At 46.1% G+C, this 25396-nt stretch overlaps 1 protein-coding gene across 4 annotated transcripts in view; it reads right to left on the bottom strand.

Annotated features, from left to right (window-relative positions):
* Positions 1 to 2101: 2101 nt before the first annotated feature.
* Positions 2102 to 25396, bottom strand: part of LOC139539644 (sorting nexin-30-like) — a 70284-nt gene continuing 46989 nt past the window's right edge. Inside the window, exons 6-9 of one of the 4 annotated variants that reach the window (XM_071342790.1) lie at positions 24384 to 24583; positions 9580 to 9696; positions 7616 to 7768; positions 2102 to 2677 (exon numbers count right to left, since the gene is read on the bottom strand). In XM_071342790.1, the coding sequence (XP_071198891.1) occupies positions 2600 to 2677; positions 7616 to 7768; positions 9580 to 9696; positions 24384 to 24583 (548 nt within the window). In that variant the 3' untranslated portion in view covers positions 2102 to 2599. Of the gene's footprint in view, positions 2678 to 7615; positions 7772 to 9579; positions 9697 to 24383; positions 24584 to 25396 lie in introns of all 4 variants that reach the window. The other 3 variants (XM_071342808.1, XM_071342781.1, XM_071342799.1) reach the window with 3 other exon arrangements.

Genomic DNA, 25396 nt, shown 5'->3' with positions numbered 1-25396 from the left:
AAGAAGTGTCTGGGCACAGGAGGAAGTGTCTGGGCACAGGAGGAAGTGTCTGGGCACAGGAGGAAGTGTCTGGGCACAGGAGGAAGTGTCTGGGCACAGGAGGAAGTGTCTGGTCACAGGAGGAAGTGTCTGGGCACAGGAAGAAGTGTCTGGGCACAGGAAGAAGTGTCTGGGCACAGGAGGAAGTGTCTGGGCACAGGAGGAAGTGTCTGGGCACAGGAGGAAGTGTCTGGGCACAGGAGGAAGTGTCTGGGCACAGGAGGAAGTGTCTGGGCACAGGAGGAAGTGTCTGGGCACAGGAGGAAGTGTCTGGGCACAGGAGGAAGTGTCTGGTCACAGGAGGAAGTGTCTGGGCACAGGAGGAAGTGTCTGGGCACAGGAGGAAGTGTCTGGGCACAGGATGAAGTGTCTGGGCACAGGATGAAGTGTCTGGTCACAGGAGGAAGTGTCTGGGCACAGGAGGAAGTGTCTGGGCACAGGAGGAAGTGTCTGGGCACAGGAGGAAGTGTCTGGGCATAAGAGGAAGTGTCTGGGCATAAGAGGAAGTGTCTGGTCACAGGAGGAAGTGTCTGGTCACAGGAGGAAGTGTCTGGGCACAGGAAGAAGTGTCTTGGCACAGGAGGAAGTGTCTGGGCACAGGAGGAAGTGTCTGGTCACAGGAGGAAGTGTCTGGTCACAGGAGGAAGTGTCTGGTCACAGGAGGAAGTGTCTGGGCACAGGGAGAAGTGTCTTGGCACAGGAGGAAGTGTCTGGGCACAGGAGGAAGTGTCTGGGCACAGGAGGAAGTGTCTGGGCACAGGAAGAAGTGTCTTGGCACAGGAGGAAGTGTCTGGGCACAGGAGGAAGTGTCTTGGCACAGGAGGAAGTGTCTGGGCACAGGATGAAGTGTCTGGTCACAGGAGGAAGTGTCTGGGCACAGGAGGAAGTGTCTGGGCACAGGAGGAAGTGTCTGGGCACAGGAGGAAGTGTCTGGGCACAGGAGGAAGTGTCTGGGCATAAGAGGAAGTGTCTGGTCACAGGAGGAAGTGTCTGGTCACAGGAGGAAGTGTCTGGGCACAGGAGGAAGTGTCTGGGCACAGGAAGAAGTGTCTTGGCACAGGAGGAAGTGTCTGGGCACAGGAGGAAGTGTCTGGGCACAGGAGGAAGTGTCTGGGCACAGGAGGAAGTGTCTGGGCACAGGAGGAAGTGTCTGGGCACAGGATGAAGTGTCTGGGCACAGGATGAAGTGTCTGGTCACAGGAGGAAGTGTCTGGGGAGGAAGTGTCTGGGCACAGGAGGAAGTGTCTGGGCACAGGAGGAAGTGTCTGGGCACAGGAGGAAGTGTCTGGGCACAGGAGGAAGTGTCTGTGGCATAGGAGGAAGTGTCTGGGCATAGGAGGAAGTGTCTGGGCATAGGAGGAAGTGTCTGGGCACAGGAGGAAGCGTCTGGTGTGTGTAATCTTGACAAGCCAGAACCAAATCTTGTGTGATCTCGCGGTTCATGTTTCTTTGTAACGACAGACTAGGTGTGTATTCATTAGTGCACAGAAAACATTTTGCAATGAAAGCAAGCGTTTCTTATTGGATAAGTTAAGGTTTTTCTCTCCCCATTTCAGCCTGCTTGCTATGGTTTGAAAACCAGTGAACACACCCTGGAGAAGTCAGACAGTATGTTTACTGGGTAAAGTAGGTTCCTGTAAATGTTTGGCCAGAGGATCTGGTCAGGAGGAAAGCTGGATCGGGTAGTGCTCTTCAACATTCTGTAAACAGAAACACAATGATGCTTCTCCTTCACTCTTCAAAGGCTTTAGGCTAGATCAGAGACCATCAGAGACCATCAGAGACCATCAGAGACCATCAGAGACCATCAGAGACCATCAGAGACAATCAGAGACCATCAGAGACCATCAGAGAACATCAGAGAACATCAGAGACAATCAGAGACCATCAGAGAACATCAGAGACAATCAGAGACCATTGAAGACCATCAGAGACCATCAGAGACCATCAGAGACCATCAGAGACCATTGAAGACCATTGAAGACCATCAGAGACCATCAGAGACCATCAGAGACCATTGAAGACCATCAGAGACCATTGAAGACCATCAGAGACCATCAGAGACAATCAAAGATCAGCATCGTTTATAAAAAAGGATCATTGGCAACAAACATTTCTCAACAGACTAGAAAATTACAACAGGAAAAACAGTAGATATTAGTTTCTCTTTTCCTTTGGCCTGTCTGTGGTGTCAGAGTCACATTCATCAGTGCACATTGTTCAAGTCGTCCCTCCCGGTTTCTTTCTGTTTTCCCCCCCCGTTTGTTTTGTAGTGAATACGACCAAGGCTAGTTTGGTGTGCAACAAGGAACAAAATGGGCCTTCCAGACAGACATGGTATCATCCATCCACTCTGCTCCATGGATTCCAGCAGGCAAGATGGGACGTCGGACCGACTGGCTTTCACAAATAGAAAACACCAAAACTAAAAAACGATTTCTGTCTGTAGACCCAAAGGCTCATTTCCTTGGCAATTTCCCTTTGAGAGTGTCTGTTGACACTGGTAACTCAGGTAGAGAAGTGTTTGAGATGTAATGTTCAGAGGAAAGGTGGCAGTCTCTCAGTCTTCCTCCGTTTCTGTCTCCTGTGGCTGCTTGTCCCGTAATAGTGGAATGACAGACTCCCACGCTGCAAGGCACTGAAACAGAGAGAGGGAGAGAAGAGGATATGAGTTAGAGGGAGAGAGGAGGATATGAGTTAGAGGGAGAGAGGAGGACATGAGGTAGAGGGAGAGAGGAGGATATGAGTTAGAGGGAGAGAGGAGGATATGAGTTAGTGGGAGAGAGGAGGATATGAGTTAGAGGGAGAGAGGAGGATATGAGTTAGAGGGAGAGAGGAGGACATGAGTTAGAGGGAGAGAGGAGGATATGAGTTAGTGGGAGAGAGGAGGATATGAGTTAGAGGGAGAGAGGAGGACATGAGTTAGAGGGAGAGAGGAGGATATGAGTTAGAGGGAGAGAGGAGGATATGAGTTAGAGGGAGAGAGGAGGACATGAGTTAGAGGGAGAGAGGAGGATATGAGTTAGAGGGAGAGAGGAGGACATGAGGTAGAGGGAGAGAGGAGGATATGAGTTAGAGGGAGAGAGGAGGATATGAGTTAGTGGGAGAGAGGAGGATATGAGTTAGAGGGAGAGAGGAGGATATGAGGTAGAGGGAGAGAGGAGGATATGAGTTAGAGGGAGAGAGGAGGATATGAGTTAGTGGGAGAGAGAAAGAGATTGAGAGGGGGGAGGAGAGAGAAAGAGAGAGATGACAGAGAGAGAGAAGTGACGCTGCTTAGCACTGCAACACAAAGACAGTATAATATGGGTTTGTATGTTACTCGCTCCCTCGTGGTCATCATAAAGATAATGTGTTTTCAAAGACTTACCTGGTTAAATAAAGACAAAATAAAACACATTAAAGACATGTATTAACAGTAGAAGCACTGGGCCTCGTGGGAACCTCCTTCAAGCCAAATCATTCTGACTCACATTCTAACAGCGGAACAGGGGTGTAAAGTACTTAAGGAAAAATACTTTTAAGTACTACTTAAGTAGTTTTTTGGGAGGATCTGTACTTCACTATTTATATATTTTTTTACTCCACTACATTCCTAAAGGAAATATTATACTTTTTAATCCATACATTTTCCCTGAAAACCAAAAGTACATGTTGAATGCTTTGCGGGACAGGAAAATGGTTAAATTCACACTTATGAAGAGAGAACGCTGTCATTCTTACTCACTCTGATCTGGTGGACTCACTAAACAGAGAACATCCCTGGTCATCCCTACTGCCTCTGATCTGGAGGACTCACTAAACAGAGACCATCCCTGGTCATCCCTACTGCCTCTGATCTGGAGGACTCACTAAACAGAGAACATCCCTGGTCATCCCTACTGCCTCTGATCTGGAGGACTCACTAAACAGAGAACATCCCTGGTCATCCCTACTGCCTCTGATCTGGAGGACTCACTAAACAGAGAACATCCCTGGTCATCCCCTGCCTCTGATCTGGAGGACTCACTAAACAGAGAACATCCCTGGTCATCCCTACTGCCTCTGATCTGGAGGACTCACTAAACAGAGACCATCCCTGGTCATCCCTACTGCCCCTGAGGAGGAGGGGAGTAAACCCTACTGTCGGGAGGAAGAGGGGAGTAGGCCCTACTGTCGGGAGGAGGAGGAGGGGAGTAGGCCCTACTGTCGGGAGGAAGAGGGGAGTAGGCCCTACTGTCGGGAGGAGGAGGAGGAGGGGAGTAGGCCCTACTGTCGGGAGGAAGAGGGGAGTAGGCCCTACTGTCGGGAGGAAGAGGGGAGTAGGCCCTACTGTCGGGAGGAGGAGGAGGGGAGTAGGCCCTACTGTCGGGAGGAGGAGGAGGAGAGTAGGCCCTACTGTCGGGAGGAGGAGGAGGAGGGGAGTAGGCCCTACTGTCGGGAGGAGGAGGAGGAGGAGGGGAGTAGGCCCTACTGTCGGGAGGAGGAGGAGGGGAGTAGGCCCTACTGTCGGGAGGAGGAGGAGGAGGAGGGGAGTAGGCCCTACTGTCGGGAGGAGGAGGAGGGGAGTAGGCCGTACTGTCGGGAGGAGGAGGAGGGGAGTAGAACCTACTGTCGGGAGGAGGAGGAGGGGAGTAGAACCTACTGTCGGGAGGAGGAGGAGGGGAGTAGGCCCTACTGTCGGGAGGAGGAGGAGGGGAGTAGGCCCTACTGTCGGGAGGAGGAGGAGAGGAGTAGGCCCTACTGTCGGGAGGAGGAGGAGGGGAGTAGGCCCTACTGTCGGGAGGAGAAGGAGGGGAGTAGGCCCTACTGTCGGGAGGAGGAGGAGGGGAGTAGGCCCTACTGTCGGGAGGAGGAGGAGGGGAGTAGGCCCTACTGTCGGGAGGAGGAGGAGGGGAGTAGGCCCCACTGTCGGGAGGAGGAGGAGGGGAGTAGGCCCTACTGTCGGGAGGAGGAGGAGGAGGGGAGTAGGCCCTACTGTCGGGAGGAGGAGGAGGGGAGTAGGCCCTACTGTCGGGAGGAGGAGGGGAGTAGGCCCTACTGTCGGGAGGAGGAGGAGGGGAGTAGGCCCTACTGTCGGGAGGAGGAGGGGAGTTGGCCCTACTGCCGGGAGGAGGAGGAGGGGAGTAGGCCCTACTGTCGGGAGGAGGAGGGGAGTAGGCCCTACTGTCGGGAGGAGGAGGGGAGTAGGCCCTACTGTCGGGAGGAGGAGGGGAGTAGACCCTACTGTCGGGAGGAGGAGGGGAGTAGGCCCTACTGTCGGGAGGAGGAGGAGGGGAGTAGGCCCTACTGTCGGGAGGAGGAGGGGAGTTGGCCCTACTGCCGGGAGGAGGAGGAGGGGAGTAGGCCCTACTGTCGGGAGGAGGAGGGGAGTAGGCCCTACTGTCGGGAGGAGGAGGGGAGTAGGCCCTACTGTCGGGAGGAGGAGGGGAGTAGACCCTACTGTCGGGAGAAGGAGGGGAGTAGGCCCTACTGTCGGGAGGAGGAGGAGGGGAGTAGGCCCTACTGTCGGGAGGAGGAGGGGAGTAGGCCCTACTGTCGGGAGGAGGAGGGGAGTAGGCCCTACTGTCGGGAGGAGGAGGGGAGTAGGCCCTACTGTCGGGAGGAGGAGGAGGGGAGTAGGCCCTACTGTCGGGAGGAGGAGGAGGAGGGGAGTAGGCCCTACTGTCGGGAGGAGGAGGGGAGTAGGCCCTACTGTCGGGAGGAGGAGGGGAGTAGACCCTACTGTCGGGAGGGGATTTCAAATGGGACAACTCTGTGGATTCTCTGACTTTCTACAGGAGGTACTAGATGTACTACAGGAGGTTCTACAGGAGGATCTAGAGGTACTACAGGTGGTTCTACAGGAGGATCTAGAGGAGGATCTAGAGGTTCTACAGGAGGAACTATAGGTACTACAGAAGGAACTAGAGGTACTACAGGAGGTTCTACAGGAGGATCTAGAGGAGGATCTAGAGGTTCTACAGGAGGAACTATAGGTACTACAGAAGGAACTAGAGGTACTACAGGAGGTTCTACAGGAGGATCTAGAGGTTCTACAGGAGGTTCTACAGGAGGAACTATAGGTACTACAGAAGGATCTAGAAGTTCTACAGGAGGTACTACAGGAGGATCTAGAGGTTCTACAGGAGGTTCTACAGGAGGATCTAGAGGTACTACAGGAGGTTCTACAGGAGGATCTAGAGGTTCTACAGGAGGTACTACAGGTGGATCTAGAGGTACTACAGGAGGTTCTACAGGAGGAACTAGAGGTACTACAGGTGGTTCTACAGGAGGATCTAGAGGTACTACAGGTGGTACTACAGGAGGATCTAGAGGTACTACAGGAGGTTCTACAGGAGGAACTAGAGGTACTACAGGTGGTTCTACAGGAGGATCTAGAGGTACTACAGGTGGTACTACAGGAGGATCTAGAGGTACTACAGGAGGTTCTACAGGAGGAACTAGAGGTACTACAGGTGGTTCTACAGGAGGATCTAGAGGTACTACAGGAGGTTCTACAGGAGGATCTAGAGGTACTACAGGAGGTTCTACAGGAGGAACTAGAGGTACTACAGGTGGTTCTACAGGAGGATCTAGAGGTACTACAGGTGGTTCTACAGGAGGATCTAGAGGTACTACAGGTGGTACTACAGGAGGATCTAGAGGTACTACAGGTGGTACTACAGGAGGATCTAGAGGTACTACAGGTGGTTCTACAGGAGGATCTAGAGGTACTACAGGTGGTTCTACAGGAGGAACTAGAGGTACTACAGGTGGTACTACAGGAGGATCTAGAGGTACTACAGGTGGTTCTACAGGAGGATCTAGAGGTACTACAGGTGGTTCTACAGGAGGATCTAGAGGTACTACAGGTGGTACTACAGGAGGATCTAGAGGTACTACAGGAGGAACTACAGGAGGATCTAGAGGTACTACAGGTGGTTCTACAGGAGGATCTAGAGGTACTACAGGTGGTTCTACAGGAGGATCTAGAGGTACTACAGGAGGAACTAGAGAGACTAGAGGAAAAATCAGAGCTGAGACCATTTTCTTCTAGTTGAACTATGATCACCTGGTTTACACTAAGAAAACCATGACAAACCATTTACCATGTAAGGGTCAAGATAAGGGCTGGGTTAGGATTAAGATTTTGGCAAGGGCCAATTAGATATATTATAACAAAAGGCAGTGATTAGTCTTCCCTCTTACCTTCTCATAGTACTGGATGTTGTGGTCTGCCATGCCAGTGAGTAGTCTTCCCTCTTACCTTCTCATAGTACTGGATGTTGTGGTCTGCCATGCCAGTGAGTAGTCTTCCCTCTTACCTTCTCATAGTACTGGATGTTGTGGTCTGCCATGCCAGTGAGTAGTCTTCCCTCTTACCTTCTCATAGTACTGGATGTTGTGGTCTGCCATGCCAGTGAGTAGTCTTCCCTCTTACCTTCTCATAATACTGGATGTTGTGGTCTGCCATGCCAGTGAGTAGTCTTCCCTCTTACCTTCTCATAGTACTGGATGTTGTGGTCTGCCATGCCAGTGAGTAGTCTTCCCTCTTACCTTCTCATAGTACTGGATGTTGTGGTCTGCCATGCCAGTGAGTAGTCTTCCCTCTTACCTTCTCATAGTACTGGATGTTGTGGTCTGCCATGCCAGTGAGTAGCTGTCTGAAGTCTTGTCTCTTGTTGTTCTGCCAGCGGTCCCAGTCTGACTTCAGGTCAGCATTGCAACACTCCACTCTGTCATGGCACTTCTCCACGTCTGTAGGCACCTGCTGTAGGGAGGGGACAGGGGACAGAACTAAACACCTGCTGTAGGGAGGGGACAGAACTAAACACCTGCTGTAGGGAGGGGACAGAACTAAACACATAATGTAGGGAGGGGACAGGGGACAGAACTAAGCACCTGCTGTAGGGAGGGGACAGGGAACAGAACTAAACACCTGCTGTAGGGAGGGGACAGAACTAAACACCTGCTGTAGGGAGGGGACAGAACTAAACACCTGCTGTAGGGAGGGGACAGAACTAAACACCTGCTGTAGGGAGGGGACAGGGGACAGAACTAAACACCTGCTGTAAGGAGGGGACAGAACTAAACACCTGCTGTAGGGAGGGGACAGAACTAAACACCTGCTGTAGGGAGGGGACAGGGAACAGAACTAAACACCTGCTGTAGGGAGGGGACAGAACTAAACACCTGCTGTAGGGAGGGGACAGAACTAAACACCTGCTGTAGGGAGGGGACAGGGAACAGAACTAAACACCTGCTGTAGGGAGGGGACAGAACTAAACACCTGCTGTAGGGAGGGGACAGGGAACAGAACTAAACACCTGCTGTAGGGAGGGGACAGGGAACAGAACTAAACACCTGCTGTAGGGAGGGGACAGGGAACAGAACTAAACACCTGCTGTAGGGAGGGGACAGAACTAAACACCTGCTGTAGGGAGGGGACAGGGAACAGAACTAAACACCTGCTGTAGGGAGGGGACAGGGAACAGAACTAAACACCTGCTGTAGGGAGGGGACAGGGAACAGAACTAAACACCTGCTGTAGGGAGGGGACAGAACTAAACACCTGCTGTAGGGAGGGGACAGGGAACAGAACTAAACACCTGCTGTAGGGAGGGGACAGGGGACAGAACTAAACACCTGCTGTAGGGAGGGGACAGGGGACAGAACTAAACACCTGCTGTAGGGAGGGGACAGGGGACAGAACTAAACAAGGCACTACGGGGCATACGGCTACGCTCTGAACAAGTTATAATGGGCATAGCATTACGCAAAAATAGTCCAAATGAATAGTTAGGGAAAAACATAGATCGTTAGCATTAGCATTGACAGTATACAGAATTGTAAGTAAATCAAATCAAATTGTAAGTACATTGTTATAGCTAGGTAATGACCATATAGACATCACAAACAGATCGGAGACCAGGCTAGGAAATGACCATAGGAGTTGGTAAAAAAACACACAAAAAACAAACAGATCTGAGACCAGGCTAGGTGATAGTTCAGTAGAGTTAGTAAAACACAAACAGATCTGAGACCAGGCTAGGTGATAGTTCAGTAGAGTTAGTAAAACACAAACAGATCTGAGACCAGGCTAGGTGATAGTTCAGTAGAGTTAGTAAAACACAAACAGATCTGAGACCAGGCTAGGTAATAGTTCAGTAGAGTTAATAAAACACAAACAGATCTGAGACCAGGCTAGGTGATAGTTCAGTAGAGTTAGTAAAACACAAACAGATCTGAGACCAGGCTAGGTGATAGTTCAGTAGAGTTAGTAAAACACAAACAGATCTGAGACCAGGCTAGGTGATAGTTCAGTAGAGTTAGTAAAACACAAACAGATCTGAGACCAGGCTAGGTGATAGTTCAGTAGAGTTAGTAAAACACAAACAGATCTGAGACCAGGCTAGGTGATAGTTCAGTAGAGTTAGTAAAACACAAACAGATCTGAGACCAGGCTAGGTGATAGTTCAGTAGAGTTAGTAAAACACAAACAGATCTGAGACCAGGCTAGGTGATAGTTCAGTAGAGTTAGTAGTAAAACACAAACAGATCTCAGATCAGTTGACTCACTGTGGCTGATGCTCTCTCCTCTTTCCGGAAGGCAGCAGCTTCCAGTTTAGTCTCGTATTCAGCCTGAATGTTGTCCCTCTTCTTCAGAACAATCTGGCAGAGCAGAAACACACCAGACTAAATAACACACACACGCACACACACACACACACACACACACACACACACACACACACACACACACACACACACACACACACACACACACACACACACACACACACACACACACACACACACACACACACACACACACACACACACACACACACACACACACTTCTTCAGAACAGCCTGACAGAGCAGAAACACACCAGACTAAATATAACACACACACACACAGTCCCTCTCCTTTACAACAGCCTGACAGAGCAAACATGCCAGAGATATTCGCAGCCTGCTGCAGAGAGAGGCCAGACTGCTACAGCCACTTGGCAGCCCAGAATGGTTGTGGTTCATGTACCCTCCCGCTGCATCAGATCTCACTTAGACTGACACTACTACTAAAGCACACAGTCTGTCTGGAGCCATTCATTATGCTCATCATTGCAATCTAGACATCTTAATGAAATCATAGTTTAAAATCAAAATGTAATATCTGTTTTCATCTCAAATAAAAAATAACATGTACAGTGCCTTGCAAAATAATGTTGTTGTTTTTTAAAAGACTAATAAAAATGTAAAACATTAAATATTGCTGTTGCGTAAGTATTCATCTCCCTGTTAGAAACCCCTTTGTCAGTAATTACAGCTGTGAGTCTCTTTGGGCAAGTCTCTAAGAGCTTTGAACACCTGGATTGTACAATATTTTATGGTTGGGTGGTATGCAGACGTCCATAACTTCATACCGTGCTTGTGCCATCCTGGGGTATATGGTATCCTGGGGTATATGGTATTAGAATGCTAACAAAATGATAACAAGAAGTAAAGAATTATCATAGAAGATGCTAGGCAAATGCTAACAAAATGATATCAAGAAGTAAGGAATTCTCATAGAAGATGCTAGGCAAATGCTAACAAAATGATATCAAGAAGTAAGGAATTCTCATAGAAGATGCTAGGCAAATGCTAACAAACGCATGCAAAATACTTACTACTAAGACAGACAACCCAGCTCCTAAAGTTATGCAGGTACACTATACAACAATATGTGATCTAGTGTTGTCACGATACCAACATTTTACAAATGATACGATACCAGGCCAAGTATCACGATAACGATTAGTATCCAGGCACGGGGGTAGGCCGTCATTGTAAATAAGAATTTGTTCTTAACTGACTTGCCTCGTTAAATAAAGGTTACACACGAGTATCACGATGGTTTAAAAAAATCAGTGGCCTCGCATTTTGTTACCCTGGCCCCCCTGGAAGCGTCTTCCCGTTTTATAAACGTTCCCCTGAAAACCTGTCACTGAACTGCACACTTCTCTACTCAATACAACACATTGGATTTAACTTCACACAATTCAGTGCATGATAGACTACCGCATATAATGGCTAATTTGCACATATAACACTACATAATGATCTGTATGTCAGTCAGGGGACAACACTACATAATGATCTGTATGTCAGTCAGGGGGACAACACTACATAATGATCTGTATGTCAGTCAGGGGACAACACTACATAATGATCTGTATGTCAGTCAGGGGGACAACACTACATAATGATCTGTATGTCAGTCAGGGGACAACACTACATAATGATCTGTATGTCAGTCAGGGGACAACACTACATAATGATCTGTATGTCATTGTGTCAGTCAGGGGACAACACTACATAATGATCTGTATGTCAGTCAGGGGGACAACACTACATAATGATCTGTATGTCAGTCAGGGGGACAACACTACATAGTGATCTGTATGTCAGTCAGGGGGACAACACCACATAATGATCTGTATGTCAGTCAGGAGGACAACACTACATAATGATCTGTATGTCAGTCAGGGGACAACACTACATAATGATCTGTATGTCATTGTGTCAGTCAGGGGGAACACTACATAATGATCTGCATGTCAGTCAGGAGGACAACACTACATAATGATCTGTATGTCATTGTGTCAGTCAGGGGGACAACACTACATAATGATCTGTATGTCAGTCAGGGGACAACACTACATAATGATCTGTATGTCAGTCAGGGGGACAACACTACATAATGATCTGTATGTCAGTCAGGGGGACAACACTACATAATGATCTGTATGTCAGTCAGGGGGACAACACTACATAATGATCTGTATGTCAGTCAGGGGACAACACTACATAATGATCTGTATGTCAGTCAGTGGACAACACTACATAGTGATCTGTATGTCAGTCAGGAGGACAACACTACATAATGATCTGTATGTCAGTCAGGAGGACAACACTACATAATGATCTGTATGTCAGTCAGGGGGACAACACTACATAATGATCTGTATGTCAGTCAGGGGGACAACACTACATAATGATCTGTATGTCAGTCAGGGGACAACACTACATAATGATCTGTATGTCAGTTAGGGGACAACCCTACATAATGATCTGTAAGTCATTGTGTCATTCAGGGGACAACACTACATAATGATCTGTATGTCAGTCAGGGGACAACACTACATAATGATCTGTATGTCATTGTGTCATTCAGGGGACAACACTACATAATGATCTGTATGTCAGTCAGGGGGACAACACTACATAATGATCTGTATGTCATTGTGTCAGTCAGGGGACAACACTACATAATGATCTGTATGTCAGTCAGGGTGACAACCCTACATAATGATCTGTATGTCAGTCAGGGGACAACACTACATAATGATCTGTATGTCAGTCAAGGGACAACACTACATAATGATCTGTATGTCAGTCAGGGGGACAACACTACATAATGATCTGTATGTCAGTCAGGGGACAACACTACATAATGATCTGTATGTCAGTCAGGGGACAACCCTACATAATGATCTGTAAGTCATTGTGTCATTCAGGGGACAACACTACATAATGATCTGTATGTCAGTCAGGGGACAACACTACATAATGATCTGTATGTCATTGTGTCAGTCAGGGGGACAACACTACATAATGATCTGTACGTCAGTCAGGGGACAACACTACATAATGATCTGTATGTCATATACTTTTTGGCCTAAATGCAAAGCCTTATGTTTGGGGCAAATCCAACACAACACTGAGTACCAATCTTCATATGTTTAAGCATGGTGGTGGCTGCATCATGTTATGGGTATGCTTGACCTTGGGGAAATACTGGGGAGTTTTTCAGGATAAAAAGAAACTGGATAGGGCTAAGCACAGGCAAAATCCTAGAGGACACCTGGTTGTCTATAGAGGAATTCATGTTTCAGCAGGACAATAACCTAAAACACATGGCCAAATTTACACTGGAGTTGCTTACCAAGAAGACAGTTGCTTGAAATACTTATGGCAAGGCTTAAATTGCTGTCTCGCCATAATCAACATTAATAGGCAAATATTGTAGGCTTGTGCGAACTAGCTTATTTAGTAGCTAGTTCGCTATCTAGCTAAGTGGTCTAGCTAAGCTTCTTCCAAAATCAAACATTCGCTTGGTAACAGCAGTGAATCCCCTCCTGGATCATGAACCTTGCTGGCTAATATTCGTTTTGTGCGTGCAGCAAACTGAGTAGCAATTTTGAGTTACTTTTATACTTGTTTAGGTCAGAAACTGTACAAAAAGTTTACAAAGCGCTCATTAGCATTTAGTTAGCATTCTATATGAGGATTCCTTTTTGCTTGTTAGCATTTTGTTAGCATTCTGGTAAGTGACGTTTTTTCTTTAGAGTGGTACTCAGTGTTGTATTGGATTTGCCCCAAAACATAAGGCTTTGCATTTAGGCCAAAAAGAGTCTTCCTTTGCCATGTTTTTTTTTTATTGTTGTGGCAGTATTACTTTAGTGCCTTTGTTGCGTACAAGATGCATGTTTTGGAATATTTTGTATATTTGTGTTCGTTCACTCTCTGTCATTTAGATCATTATTGTGGAGTCACTACAATGTTGTTGATCCATCCTCAGTTCTCTCTCATCACAGCAATTGAACACAGTAGCCATTTTAAAATCACCAATGGCCTGAGCAGTTTCATTCCTGTCCTGCAGCTCAGAAGGACGACTGTATCTTTGAGGTGTCTTGGGTGGTTTAATATATCATGCACAGTATAATTATTAACTTGACCATGCTTCAACAGATATTCAATGTCTGATTTGTTATTGTTAATCATTTACCAAATCACTGCACATCTTTATGAGGCTTTCGAAAAGATCCCTGGGTCTTTGTAGTTGAATCTGTGCTTCTACCCCCCAAACCATAAGACTCTTGAACACATAATTAAATGGCTACCTGGACTATTTGCATTGTCCCCAACCAACCCCCCATTTTTACACTGCTGCTACTCTGTTTATTATCCATGCAAAGTCACTTTCCCTCTACCTACCGGTACATGTATATATTACCTCAATTATCTCAACTAACCACATTGACTCTGTACCGGTACCCCCTGTATATAGCCTCCACAATGACTCTGTACCGGTACACCCTGTATATAGCCTCCACATTGACTCTGTACCGTAATACCCTGTATATAGCCTCCACATTGACTCTGTACCGTAACACCCTGTATATAGCCTCCACATTGACTCTGTACCGTAACACCCTGTATATAGCCTCCACATTGACTCTGTACCGTAACACCCAGTATATAGCCTCCACATTGACTGTGTACCGTAACACCCTGTATATAGCCTCCACATTGACTCTGTACCGTAACACCCTGTATATAGCCTCCACATTGACTCTGTACCGGTACCCCCTGTATATAGCCTCCACATTGACTCTGTACCGTAACACCCTGTATATAGCCTCCACATTGACTCTGTACCGGTACCCCCTGTATATAGCCTCCACACTGACTCTGTACCGGTACCCCCTGTATATAGCCTCCACACTGACTCTGTACCGGTACCCCCTGTATATAGCCTCCACATTGACTCTGTACCGTAACACCCTGTATATAGCCTCCACATTGACTCTGTACCGGTACCCCCTGTATATAGCCTCCACATTGACTCTGTACCAGTACCCCCTGTATATAGCCTCCACATTGACTCTGTACTGGTACCCCCTGTATATAGCCTCCACATTGACTCTGTACCGGTACCTCCTGTATATAGCCTCCACATTGACTCTGTACTGGTACCCCCTGTATATAGCCTCCACATTGACTCTGTACCGGTACCCCCTGTATATAGCCTCCACATTGACTCTGTACTGGTACCCCCTATATATAGCCTCCACATTGACTCTGTACCGGTACCCCCTGTATATAGCCTCCACATTGACTCTGTACCGGTACCCCTGTATATAGTCTCCACAGTACAGAGTCACTGTAACACCCTGTATATAGCCTCCACATTGACTCTGTACCGTAACAAACTGTATATAGCCTCCACATTGACTCTGTACCGTAACACCCTGTATATAGCCTCCACATTGACTCTGTACCGTAACACCCTGTATATAGCCTCCACATTGACTCTGTACCGGTACCCCTGTATATAGCCTCCACATTGACTCTCTACCGGTACCCCCTGTATATAGCCTCCACATTGACTCTGTACCGGTACCCCCTGTATATAGCCTCCACATTGACTCTGTACCGGTACTCCCTGTATATAGCCTCCACATTGACTCTGTACCGGTACCCCCTGTATATATCCTCCACATTGACTCAGTACCGTAACACCCTGTATATATCCTCCACATTGACTCTGTACCAGTACCCCCCTGTATATAGCCTCCACATTGACTCTGTACCGGTACCCCCTGTATATAGCCTCCACATTGACTCTGTACCGTAACACCCTGTATATAGCCTCCACATTGACTCTGTACCGGTACCCCCTGTATATAGCCTCCACACTGACTCTGTACCGGTACCCCCTGTATATAGCCTCCACATTGACTCTGTACCGTAACACCCTGTATATAGCCTCCACATTGACTCTGTACCGGTACCCCCTGTATATAGCCTCCACATTGACTCTGTACCAGTACCCCCTGTATATAGCCTCCACATTGACTCTGTACCGGTACCCCCTGTATATAGCCTCCACATTGACTCTGTACCGGTACCTCCTGTATATAGCCTCCACATTGACTCTGTACCGGTACCCCCTGTATATAGCCTCCACATTGACTCTGTACCGGTACCCCCTGTATATAGCCTCCACATTGACTCTGTACTGGTACCCCCTATATATAGCCTCCACATTGACTCTGTACCGGTACCCCCTGTATATAGCCTCCACATTGACTCTGTACCGGTACCCCTGTATATAGTCTCCACAGTACAGAGTCACTGTAACACCCTGTATATAGCCTCCACATTGACTCTGTACCGTAACAAACTGTATATAGCCTCCACATTGACTCTGTACCGTAACACCCTGTATATAGCCTCCACATTGACTCTGTACCGTAACACCCTGTATATAGCCTCCACATTGACTCTGTACCGGTACCCCTGTATATAGCCTCCACATTGACTCTGTACCGGTACCCCCTGTATATAGCCTCCACATTGACTCTGTACCGGTACTCCCTGTATATAGCCTCCACATTGACTCTGTACCGGTACTCCCTGTATATATCCTCCACATTGACTCAGTACCGTAACACCCTGTATATATCCTCCACATTGACTCTGTACCAGTACCCCCCTGTATATAGCCTCCACATTGACTCTGTACCGGTACCCCCTGTATATAGCCTCCACATTGACTCAGTACCGTAACACCCTGTATATAGCCTCCACATTGACTCAGTACCGTAACACCCTGTATATAGCCTCCACATTGACTCTGTACCGGTACCCCATGTATATAGCCTCCACAGTTAGGATGGGTGATAAACACCAGATTGTAGTGCCTGAAGAAACCCCAAACCCCCAGCTCTCATTGGTCACCCAGCTCTCATTCTGTCTCAACACAAACATGACTGGTCACCCAGCTCTCATTCTGTCTCAACACAAACATGACTGGTCACCCAGCTCTCATTCTGTCGCAACACAAACATGACTTGTCACCCAGCTCTCATTCTGTCTCAACACAAACATGACTGGTCAGCAAAAGTAATTCTAGGGAAAGAGGAAGCGACACATCCTGATGTGGTGAAAGTCTGCTTTCCTCAGCAGTCTGGCAGATGAGAGGACTTGAGAGAGAGAGAGAGAGAGAGAGAGAGAGAGAGAGAGAGAGAGAGAGAGAGAGAGAGAGAGAGAGAGAGAGAGAGAGAGAGAGAGAGAGAGAGAGAGAGAGAGAGAGAAAGAAAGGGAGAGAGAGAGGGGATAGAGAGAGAGGGGGAGAGAGAGAGAGGGGGGAGAGAGAGGGGGGGGGAGAGAGAGAGAGAGTAAACCAGACTTTCCAGACTGAAAAGCAATTTGACTGAAACATGTGCCTTCAGGAAGTATTCCCACCCCTTGGCTGTTTCCACATGTTGTTGTGTTACAGCATGAATTTTAAAATGGATTAAAATGCAAACGATTACTGGCCTCTATTATAACTGGCCTGCATACAGTACAGTACCCCATAATAAATAAATAAAAATGAAAAGCTGAAAAGTGTTTAACATGACTTTAGAAGGACTACCTCATCTCTGTACCCCACACATACAGCAATCTGTGAGGTCCCTCAGCGAATTTACAACTACAAAGATCAGGGAGGTTTTTCAATGTCTCACAAAGAAGGGCACCTATTGGTAGATGGGTAAAAGTTTAAAACATTTTTTTTTTTAAAGCAGATATTGAACATCCCTTTGAGCATGGTGAAGTTATTAATTACACTTTAGATGGTAATTAATGGTGTATCAATAGATCCAGTCACTACAAAGATACAGGCATCCTTCCTAACTCAGTTGCCGGAGAGGAAGGAAATCGCTTTAGGGACTTCACCATTTTTTTATTAATTTTTCCTTTATTTAACTAGGCAAGTCAGTTAAGAAAAAAATTCTTATTTACAATAACGGCCTAGGAACAGTGAGTTAACTGCCTTGTTCAGGGGCAGAACGACAGATTATTACCTTGTCAGCTCGGGGATTCGATCTTGCAACCAACGCTCTAACCACTAGGCTACCTGCCGCCCCGTGAGGTCAATGGTGACTTTAAAACAGTTATAGTACTTAATGGCTGTGATAGGATTAATACGCTCTCTTCCGGCTCAGCGGTTCCTGCTGTAGAATTCAATGTAGCCAGCCAGCAGGTCAAATTAACGACCAAAATGTCACTCAGAAACATGAAATCATGATTCTCCACTCAGTATAAAGAGTAGTTCAAAAATAACTGCAGTTTGGTCAGTGAAGGATATCGGCATATTTTGCGTTAAAAGTTATATCACAAACAAAGTACTAGGGAAGTAAATTGATGTTAGCTTCCGCTGTAAGTTAGCTAGGTAAGTTAGCCTACAAAGATGGAAGCTACCGGTATCTTCTATTATTGTAAAGTGTTTTAGTCTGATATGACCTCGTTTCACAAACAGTAATTAACAGATGCAACATTTATACATGTTGAATAATTCAAATGTGTTCACTTATGTTATACATGAGAGGGGAGCTAACATGATACAGTCCAGACTCCCAGTGGTTCCTCAGGACAGACTCCCAGTGGTTCCTCAGGACAGACTAGAGTCAGTATGAGAGAGGAGATAACATGATACAGTCCAGACTCCCAGTGGTTCCTCAGGACAGACTAGAGTCAGTATGAGAGGGGAGATAACATGATACAGTCCAGACTCCCAGTGGTTCCTCAGGACAGACTAGAGTCAGTATGAGAGAGGAGATAACATGATACAGTCCAGACTCCCAGTGGTTCCTCAGGACAGACTCCCAGTGGTTCCTCAGGACAGACTAGAGTCAGTATGAGAGAGGAGATAACATGATACAGTCCAGACTCCCAGTGGTTCCTCAGGACAGACTAGAGTCAGTATGAGAGGAGAGATAACATGATACAGTCCAGACTCCCAGTGGTTCCTCAGGACAGACTAGAGTCAGTATGAGAGAGGAGATAATATGGACTCATTCTACCGTACCATCATGGACTCATTCTACTGTATTCTACCATACCTTCATGGACTCATTCTACTGTATTCTACCGTACCATCATGGACTCATTCTACTGTATTCTACCATACCATCATGGACTCATTCTACCGTATTCTACCATACCTTCATGGACTCATTCTACTGTATTCTACCGTACCATCATGGACTCATTCTACCGTATTCTACCATAACATCATGGACTCATTCTACCGTATTCTACCGTACCATCATGGACTCATTCTACTGTATTCTACCGTACCATCATGGACTCATTCTACTGTATTCTACCGTACCATCATGGACTCATTCTACTGTACCATCATGGATTCATTCTACCGTATTCTACCATACCATCATGGACTCATTCTACTGTATTCTACCGTACCATCATGGACTCATTCTACCGTACCATCATGGACTCATTCTACTGTATTCTATCGTACCATCATGGACTCATTCTACTGTATTCTACCGTACCTTCATGGACTCATTCTACTGTATTCTACCGTACCATCATGGACTCATTCTACTGTATTCTACAGTACCTTCATGGACTCATTCTACTGTATTCTACCGTACCATCATGGACTCATTCTACCGTACCATCATGGACTCATTCTACTGTATTCTACCGTACCATCATGGACTCATTCTACTGTACCTTCATGGACTCATTCTACTGTATTCTACCGTACCATCATGGACTCATTCTACTGTATTCTACCGTACCATCATGGACTCATTCTACTGTATTCTACCGTACCATCATGGACTCATTCTACTGTATTCTACCGTACCATCATGGACTCATTCTACTGTACCATCATGGACTCATTCTACCGTACCATCATGGACTCATTCTACCGTACCATCATGGACTCATTCTACTGTATTCTACCATACCATCATGGACTCATTCTACTGTATTCTACCGTACCATCATGGACTCATTCTACTGTATTCTACCGTACCATCATGGACTCATTCTACTGTACCTTCATGGACTCATTCTACTGTATTCTACCGTACCATCATGGACTCATTCTACTGTAATCTACCATACCATCATGGACTCATTCTACCATATTCTACCGTACCATCATGGACTCATTCTACTGTATTCTACCGTACCTTCATGGACTCATTCTACTGTATTCTACCGTACCATCATGGACTCATTCTACTGTATTCTACCGTACCATCATGGACTCATTCTACCGTATTCTACCGTACCATCATGGACTCATTCTACCGTACCATCATGGACTCATTCTACCGTATTCTACCGTACCATCATGGACTCATTCTACAGTATTCTACCATACCATCATGGACTCATTCTACAGTATTCTACCGTACCATCATGGACTCATTCTACTGTATTCTACCGTACTATCATGGACTCATTCTACTGTATTCTACCGTACCATCATGGACTCATTCTACTGTATTCTACCGTACCATCATGGACTCATTCTACTGTATTCTACCGTACCATCATGGACTCATTCTACTGTACCTTCATGGACTCATTCTACTGTATTCTACCGTACCATCATGGACTCATTCTACTGTAATCTACCATACCATCATGGACTCATTCTACTGTATTCTACCGTACCATCATGGACTCATTCTACTGTATTCTACCGTACCATCATGGACTCATTCTACCGTACCATCATGGACTCATTCTACCGTACCATCATGGACTCATTCTACTGTATTCTACCGTACCATCATGGACTCATTCTACTGTACCTTCATGGACTCATTCTACTGTATTCTACCGTACCATCATGGACTCATTCTACTGTATTCTACCGTACCATCATGGACTCATTCTACCGTACCATCATGGACTCATTCTACTGTATTCTACCATACCATCATGGACTCATTCTACTGTTTTCTACCGTACCATCATGTACTCATTCTACTGTATTCTACCGTACCATCATGGACTCATTCTACTGTACCTTCATGGACTCATTCTACTGTATTCTACCGTACCATCATGGACTCATTCTACTGTAATCTACCGTACCATCATGGACTCATTCTACCGTATTCTACCGTACCATCATGGACTCATTCTACTGTATTCTACCGTACCATCATGGACTCATTCTACTGTATTCTACCGTACCTTCATGGACTCATTCTACTGTATTCTACCGTACCATCATGGACTCATTCTACCGTATTCTACCGTACCATCATGGACTCATTCTACTGTATTCTACCGTACCATCATGGACTCATTCTACCGTACCATCATGGACTCATTCTACCGTATTCTACCGTACCATCATGGACTCATTCTACAGTATTCTACCATACCATCATGGACTCATTCTACAGTATTCTACCGTACCATCATGGACTCATTCTACTGTATTCTACCGTACCATCATGGACTCATTCTACTGTATTCTACCGTACCATCATGGACTCATTCTACTGTATTCTACCGTACCATCATGGACTCATTCTACTGCATTCTACCGTACCATCATGGACTCAATCTACTGTATTCTACCGTACCATCATGGACTCATTCTACTGTACCTTCATGGACTCATTCTACTGTAATCTACCATACCATCATGGACTCATTCTACTGTATTCTACCGTACCATCATGGACTCATTCTACTGTAATCTACCGTACCATCATGGACTCATTCTACTGTATTCTACCGTACCATCATGGACTCATTCTACTGTATTCTACCGTACCATCATGGACTCATTCTACCGTACCATCATGGACTCATTCTACCGTACCATCATGGACTCATTCTACTGTATTCTACCATACCATCATGGACTCATTCTACTGTATTCTACCGTACCATCATGGACTCATTCTACTGTATTCTACCGTACCATCATGGACTCATTCTACTGTACCTTCATGGACTCATTCTACTGTATTCTACCGTACCATCATGGACTCATTCTACTGTAATCTACCATACCATCATGGACTCATTCTACCGTATTCTACCGTACCATCATGGACTCATTCTACTGTATTCTACCGTACCATCATGGACTCATTCTACTGTATTCTACCGTACCTTCATGGACTCATTCTACTGTATTCTACCGTACCATCATGGACTCATTCTACTGTATTCTACCGTACCATCATGGACTCATTCTACCGTATTCTACCGTACCATCATGGACACATTCTACTGTATTCTACCGTACCATCATGGACTCATTCTACCGTACCATCATGGACTCATTCTACCGTATTCTACCGTACCATCATGGACTCATTCTACAGTATTCTACCATACCATCATGGACTCATTCTACAGTATTCTACCGTACCATCATGGACTCATTCTACTGTATTCTACCGTACTATCATGGACTCATTCTACTGTATTCTACCGTACCATCATGGACTCAATCTACTGTATTCTAACGTACCATCATGGACTCATTCTACTGTATTCTACCGTACCATCATAGACTCATTCTACAGTATTCTATCGTACCATCATGGACTCATTCTACTGTATTCTACCGTACCATCATGGACTCATTCTACCGTACCATCATGGACTCATTCTACTGTATTCTACCGTACCATCATGGACTCATTCTACTGTATTCTACCGTACCATCATGGACTCATTCTACTGTACCATCATGGACTCATTCTACTGTATTCTACCGTACCATCATGGACTCATTCTACCGTATTCTACCGTACCATCATGGACTCATTCTACCGTACCATCATGGACTCATTCTACAGTACCATCATGGACTCATTCTACCGTATTCTACCGTACCATCATGGACTCATTCTACAGTACCTTCATGGACTCATTCTACTGTATTCTACCGTACCATCATGGACTCATTCTACCGTACCATCATGGACTCATTCTACCGTATTCTACCGTACCATCATGGACTCATTCTACAGTATTCTACCATACCATCATGGACTCATTCTACAGTATTCTACCGTACCATCATGGACTCATTCTACTGTATTCTACCGTACCATCATGGACTCATTCTACTGTATTCTACCGTACAATCATGGACTCATTCTACTGTATTCTACCGTACCATCATGGACTCATTCTACCGTACCATCATGGACTCATTCTACTGTATTCTACCGTACCATCATGGACTCATTCTACAGTATTCTACCGTACCATCATGGACTCATTCTACTGTATTCTACCGTACCATCATGGACTCATTCTACTGTATTCTACCGTACCATCATGGACTCATTCTACTGTATTCTACCGTACCATCATGGACTCATTCTACTGTATTCTACCGTACCATCATGGACTCATTCTACTGTATTCTACCGTACCATCATGGACTCATTCTACTGTATTCTACCGTACCATCATGGACTCATTCTACTGTATTCTACCGTACCTTCATGGACTCATTCTACTGTATTCTACCATACCTTCATGGACTCATTCTACTGTATTCTACCGTACCATCATGGACTCATTCTACTGTATTCTACCGTACCTTCATGGACTCATTCTACTGTATTCTACCATACCTTCATGGACTCATTCTACTGTATTCTACCGTACCATCATGGACTCATTCTACTGTATTCTACTGTACCTTCATGGACTCATTCTACTGTATTCTACCGTACCATCATGGACTCATTCTACTGTATTCTACCGTACCATCATGGACTCATTCTACTGTATTTTACCGTACCTTCATGGACTCATTCTACTGTATTCTACCGTACCATCATGGACTCATTCTACTGTATTCTACCATACCATCATGGACTCATTCTACTGTATTCTACCGTACCATCATGGACTCATTCTACCGTACCATCATGGACTCATTCTACTGTATTCTACCGTACCATCATGGACTCATTCTACTGTATTCTACCGTACCTTCATGGACTCATTCTACTGTATTCTACCGTACCATCATGGACTCATTCTACTGTATTCTACAGTACCTTCATGGACTCATTCTACTGTATTCTACCGTACCATCGTGGACTCATTCTACCGTACCATCATGGACTCATTCTACTGTATTCTACCGTACCATCATGGACTCATTCTACTGTATTCTACCGTACCATCATGGACTCATTCTACTGTATTCTACCGTACCATCATGGACTCATTCTACTGTATTCTACCGTACCATCATGGACTCATTCTACTGTATTCTACCGTACCATCATGGACTCATTCTACTGTACCTTCATGGACTCATTCTACTGTATTCTACCGTACCATCATGGACTCATTCTACTGTAATCTACCATACCATCATGGACTCATTCTACCGTATTCTACCGTACCATCATGGACTCATTCTACTGTATTCTACCGTACCATCATGGACTCATTCTACTGTATTCTACCGTACCTTCATGGACTCATTCTACTGTATTCTACCGTACCATCATGGACTCATTCTACTGTATTCTACCGTACCATCATGGACTCATTCTACCGTATTCTACCGTACCATCATGGACTCATTCTACTGTATTCTACCGTACCATCATGGACTCATTCTACCGTATTCTACCGTACCTTCATGGACTCATTCTACTGTATTCTACTGTACCTTCATGGACTCATTCTACTGTATTCTGCCGTACCATCATGGACTCATTCTACTGTACCTTCATGGAATCAATGTAGAGGACGTATTCTCGGAGCACGGGCAGGAAGTCTTCGCTCATGTCCTGGGTGAGTTCGTCCAGAGCGTTGGAACAGTTAGCGACGCAGCTGGCCACGCCCTCCAGAGGCTCCTGTAGCTCCGCCTCCGTCACCGCCCAGGTAGTGTAGACAGGACCGTACTCACGCAGCTCTACCTGGTACTCTGAATACACAGGGGAGGAGGGACAACAGTAGTCAGAGACAGGAGAGAGAAGGGGACAGTCACCGCCCAGGTTAGACAGGACCGTACACTCACACGTCTTGTACAGCTAACCTTGTGAGTACACACAATTCGGTCCTATTCCAAATCCTATTTTCCCTAACCCCTAACCTGTACTCTTACCCTAACCCAAAAACCTCACCCTGGCTCCTAACCCTTAATGCAATTCTAACCCTAACAGTAGTTCTAACCTTAACCCTAAACCCCCCAGAAATAGCATTTGACCTTGTGGGGACCAACAAAATGTCCCCAATTGGTCAAATGTTTGTTTGTTTACAATTCTTGTGGGGACTTCTGGTCCCCACAAGAATAGTTAAACACGTTGCGCGCACACACACACACACACACACACACACACACACACACACACACACACACACACACACACACACACACACACACACACACACACACACACACACACACACACACACACACACACACACACACACACACTGACAGAGAGTCAGGCAGAGAGTCGGCCTACAGGGAGGAGGTGAGGGCCCTCGGAGTGTGGTGTCAGGAAAATAACCTCACACTCAATGTCAACAAAACAAAGGAGATGATCGTGGACTTCAGGAAACAGCAGAGGGAGCACCCCCCTAACCACATCAACGGGACAGTAGTGGAGAGGGTAGAAAGTTTTAAGTTCCTCGGTGTACACATCACGGACAAACTGAAATGATCCACGCACACAAACAGCGTGGTGAAGAAGGCGTAACCTCAGGAGGCTGAAGAAATTTGGCTCGTCACCTA

This window comes from Salvelinus alpinus, chromosome 1, assembly GCF_045679555.1.
Source record: "Salvelinus alpinus chromosome 1, SLU_Salpinus.1, whole genome shotgun sequence".
In the NCBI taxonomy this organism is placed as follows: Eukaryota; Metazoa; Chordata; class Actinopteri; order Salmoniformes; family Salmonidae; genus Salvelinus; species Salvelinus alpinus.
Note: the sequence above shows the minus strand (reverse complement) of the source record. Positions and strands in the feature narration are given on the sequence as shown.